At 62.2% G+C, this 4,435-nt stretch overlaps 1 protein-coding gene across 1 annotated transcript; it reads right to left on the bottom strand.

The window, feature by feature from the left end:
* Window positions 1–483: 483 nt before the first annotated feature.
* Window positions 484–4,401, bottom strand: PIGS (phosphatidylinositol glycan anchor biosynthesis class S; the record flags this gene model as incomplete). Its single annotated transcript, XM_026861840.1, has 10 exons — window positions 484–1,038; window positions 1,199–1,409; window positions 1,780–1,880; window positions 2,005–2,150; window positions 2,415–2,529; window positions 2,632–2,774; window positions 3,102–3,300; window positions 3,455–3,546; window positions 3,699–3,788; window positions 4,281–4,401. Coding segments are annotated over 10 exons (1,494 nt in total), but the record flags the coding sequence as incomplete, so codon positions are not given.
* Between the last annotated feature and the right edge of the window lie 34 nt (window positions 4,402–4,435).

Raw genomic sequence — 4,435 nt, 5'->3', positions numbered from 1 at the left:
TCCCCACAGCATGGGGGGCAGAACCCAGGAGCCTCTGGGCAAGCAGCCCCCTCCCAAAAAACCGCGGGGGGGGGGGGAAGAAACCCTACACCTACCCCTGAGAACACACCCAGAAGGGGTGGGGGGGCCCATCGCCACCTCCCCAGAGCCTATAGTGAAGGGAGCTGGACCCCAGTAAGATGTAACTGACCCCCCCGGAGGCTCTGCCCCAATACCCATCAATAAGACACACACACACACACCCCCCCCATTATAAACCACCCACCCCCAACAGCTGAACCCCATAACATCCCCTACAAGTGCTTCGGGCTAAATGCCCATAAGACAAGAGCCAGGCCCCAAAAAAGTAATAAGGGGGTGCAGGGGGAGGCAAGCTGGGACAGGGGAAGGTAGGGCAACAGGCACCCAGGTAGAGGGCTAACGGCAGAGCAGGAGAGGAAGGTCACACACTGCCCGCACAAGCGGGATTTTTTCTTTATTTATAGAGCAGCTTGTTCTGAACAGAGCGCAGGGCCAGGGGGTGCACAAAGGGAGCCCCCTCCCTCCTCTCTGATCTCTGGCTCAGGACCCAGATTGAGAGCATCTCCCACCCCTCAGAGCAGCCTCTCTTCCCACTCCTGCATCTTGGCCCAAGCTGACCCATGCCAAGCTGCCAGGCCTGGCCCTGACACTGTTCTGAGGCCCTTTCTTGGGCCATGGGTCCATGACAACACCCCCCAGGGGGTGGGGACAGCCCCAAGGCAGGACACCATTGTGAGGGGCTCAGTCCATCTTGGTGGGCTCCTTCTTACGCTGCCTGGTCTCCCGGACGATCTTGGCCAAGGAGAGGAGAATAGGGACGGCCATGGGCAGGAAGAGCGGGATGTAGATGGCAAATTTCTGGTCATCAGGGAAGTAGAGGAGATGGAGGAGGGACGGGTCAAAGAAGGCTCGCTCCGAGGAGGTGACTGCCTCCTTGCTCGCCTGGAAAGCTGAGTGCAGATGGCCCGTGGCCAGCTTGGCCATGGCGCTCTGCGCCGAGGCTACTGCTCGGTACACCTGTGTGGGAACACCACCAACAGTCAGTCCCTGTCCAGGGAGAAACACAGGAACCACCCTGGGGGCCTCACTCACAGCAACACCCCAAAGCTCATGATCTGCACAGGGACAGCAACACATGGCCCCCTCCGGTCCCCACCTCAGGGTGCCCCAGCCCTACCTCAGAGGCAACATCATCTTTGATGACAATGTTCCCGATCTTGTCCAGGAGCTGGGCCAGCGAGGTCAAGGTGGTGGACACGGTGGCGATGTTCTCCACGGTGTGAGCCCACAGCAGGCGGTCCAGCTCCCAGTGGGCCAGGCCCTCACTCCCTGGGCTCTCCAGCAGGAATTCAGGGGGAAGCTCTTCCCGAGATAACCCAAAGAGTAACCTGGGAGTGGAGGGGAAGGTGCCAGCCCACATCACAAGCCTGCAGTCCCACATGCACTCCCTGCTCTTCCATTCCCCTGGTGCATTCAGTCTTGGCAGGGCTCAACCCACACCTGACGGCCTCCTGCACAAGGGGCAGGACAAGACAAACCTCCCGCCTCAGGAGATGGGAGATACAACAGCACCCCTGGACAGAGAGCAGTGCTGGCCAGTGGTCAGCACCTTCAAGGCCACAAAAAGCCCCCCTCAGCCTCCCAGAGCCCACAGAGGAGCAAAAGAGCTGCATAGGTACAACCTGCTCTGACCCCACCAATTTCTACATGTGCCAGGAGATCACACAGAGGCCCAGGAAGCAAAGAACACATCCTCACCGGAGCTGGGCCAGGAAAACTTCCATTACCCGCACCATGTCCACATCCACGTGCAGCGGGAGGGAGGCTTGGGGGGAAGCAGGGGCTTCAACGTTGTAAACCTGCAGGACAGCAAGTCAGCGAGGCACAGCCAGAGCCATGGAGCTGGCAGGGCCACCAGCACTCACTGGGGATGGGGAGACACCGTCTTGTCTGAGCACTGCCAGCACTGCCACAGCCCCGTACCATGATGCCACCCCAGCGGGGGCTGTGGAAGGCGTTGGTGCTCACTGGGGCTCCATCCTTGTCCTGGATGTAGAGAGGGGAGTGGGAGCGCTCTGGCACGTACAGCAGGAAGTTCAGCACAGGGTAGAGCGAGGCAGCGCTGGAGCCTGCAGTAGGACAGAGTCAAAGAGCTCCCCTGGCTGATAGAGACAGCGCCGCCCTGGGACAGAGCACAGCTTGCCTCCTCCTTCCACAGCAAGCCCTGAGCAGAACTGCCAGCCTGACAGGTCTCCATCACCCTCGCTCCCATCCAAGGCCGGCAGGGCACGGTGCTGCAGGGAGGGAAGGGGCACAGGCCATAGGCACAGCTGTCCCCCCTCCCTCAGCAGAACCCAGCCCTGTGAGAGCCAGGTGAGGAGCTCAGTGCTCACCCAGCCGGGCCTCCACAGGGTTGATGACGTGTGGGAGGCTGTGAGCGCTCAGGAGGAAGCTGGAGGACTCCTTGTCAAAGCGTGGTGTCACTCCTAGGACAGCATAGTACAGGATCTGCAGGCACACGACAAAGACGCTGCTGGCAGAGAAGAGCGTCCCGGGACACCTGGCAAGGCCCAGGGCTGGGCTCTGCCCATCGCCTCTCCCAGCCCTCACCTGCGAGTCAACAGAGAAGTTGGCCACCAGGCTCAGTTTGTCCAAGACAGGCTGCACATAGCGGTTCACGGCATCCTCGATGTCCCAGTCCACGGCATGGGACTTGGGGTCGGGGTTCAGCAGGCTGAAGGTGATCTCGTACCCTGTCATGGGCCCACAGCCTGTGAGGCACTGCCATAGCCACTGCTGTGGTCAGGCACGTGGCCATGACAGAGCTCCCGAAAGCAGCAGGACCTGACCCCCTCCTCCCTGGCCCTCCCTGATGCGGGGTTATGCACCAGTGCCCCAACACACAGCAATCCCAGCACAGATCCTGGCCTAGAGCAACTCTAAGAGCAAAGGGAAGACCCCAGGGTTTGTTACCCCAGAAGACATCCAAGATGTCACAAGTACAGCAGGAACAGGATCTCTCCCCAGAGTCGGAGGGCTTTCCCCAGGCCAGGAAACAGGGCCAGGGCACACATCCGTACCCAGACTGGATTTCAAGTGCCGCCGGGCATCAGGGCCGAGCTGGCCATCGGGCACACGGTCCGAGAGGGCAGCGGCGATAGAGCTGGCCGTGAAGGACATCACCTGCGTCAGCTGCCGGAGGCGGGTGCGGAGGGCAGCCAGGCTCCCCCCAGCCCTCACCAGGGCACCGCGGTGCTTCCCCACGTAGACGCTGATGCCCTGGGGAAGGGGCAGGGGTGAGGGCCAGGAGCAGGGCTGGCTCCCACCAACACGCCAGAGAACCTGTGACAGCCTAGGGATGGATTCCTCCCCCCAGGGCACCTTTGAGGGGTGAAGTACACAGAGGCTGGCACCACAGGGTGCTGCTCCCTACCTGAGGCAGCAGAGATGAGGTTTCGGGGACCACATACATGGTCAAAGCACCCAACGAGGCATCCTGCAGCGGGCGCAGAGCAGCATCAGCCTCTGGGGAAGGTGGAAGCATTAGCAGGGTTGGGAATTTCACTCCAATCCCCAACCCACCCTGAGACACAAGAAATCTGAGTCCTCTGCTCAACCAGCCTCAGAAAGAGGAGGCTGCTCCCCCCCGGAGTTACCCCAGTTCCTCATCCTAGTACCTTGTGCGGTAGCTGCACCTAGCGCTGCCTCCTCCTGAGCCGTGGTGCTGCGATAGACCATCTCGTAGCGGGACGTGATGCTGGTTCTCACTGCCGGGGAACAAAGCTTGAGTGAACCCACTAATCCCAGCCCCCACAACCTTTGGAGGAGCCAGGTGCTGAGGCACAAGGGACAGCCCCGAGGTAGCACATGCCACAAGGTCATTTGGGCACCTCAACTGCGTGACCCACTGCGGTATGTGGCCTCAGCTGGGCTGCACTGGTAGGCAGGACAGCCCCATGCCACCCGGGGCGCATCCCCCACCCTCCGAGGGCCGCCGTCACCCCGATCCCCAGGGAGGGGACCTGGGGTCTCTTCCCTGCAGCACCCTGTGGGGACCTCGCTGTGCCCACTGCTCCCCTGTGCTGCCAGCTCCAGACAGGGTGATGCTGGCGAACGCAGCTCTGGGGTGCAGGGAGCTCCGGGGTGATGGCCGGTGCCAACCTCCCGAGGAGAGAAGCCGCCCAGGGACCCCGCCCAGGGACGGACAAGGCCACCCAAAAGGGGCAGAAGGGGCAGGGACAGCCGGAGGGGTCTCTCACAGTTGACGGAAAGCTCCATCTCCTGCACGTCCCTGAACGGCAGCGGCTTCGGCAGGTCCCCGGGCACCGACCCGGGGGCGAAGACCACAGCGACGGGCACCGCCAGCTGGAACTGAGCAGAGAGGCGTCAGGCCGGGCCGCCGCGCCCCCGGCCC

Source organism: Athene cunicularia, assembly GCF_003259725.1.
Source record: "Athene cunicularia isolate RWA chromosome 19 unlocalized genomic scaffold, athCun1 chr19_part1, whole genome shotgun sequence".
In the NCBI taxonomy this organism is placed as follows: Eukaryota; Metazoa; Chordata; class Aves; order Strigiformes; family Strigidae; genus Athene; species Athene cunicularia.
The sequence above is the reverse complement of the archived record's forward strand: the minus strand, read 5'-3'. Positions and strand labels throughout refer to the sequence as shown.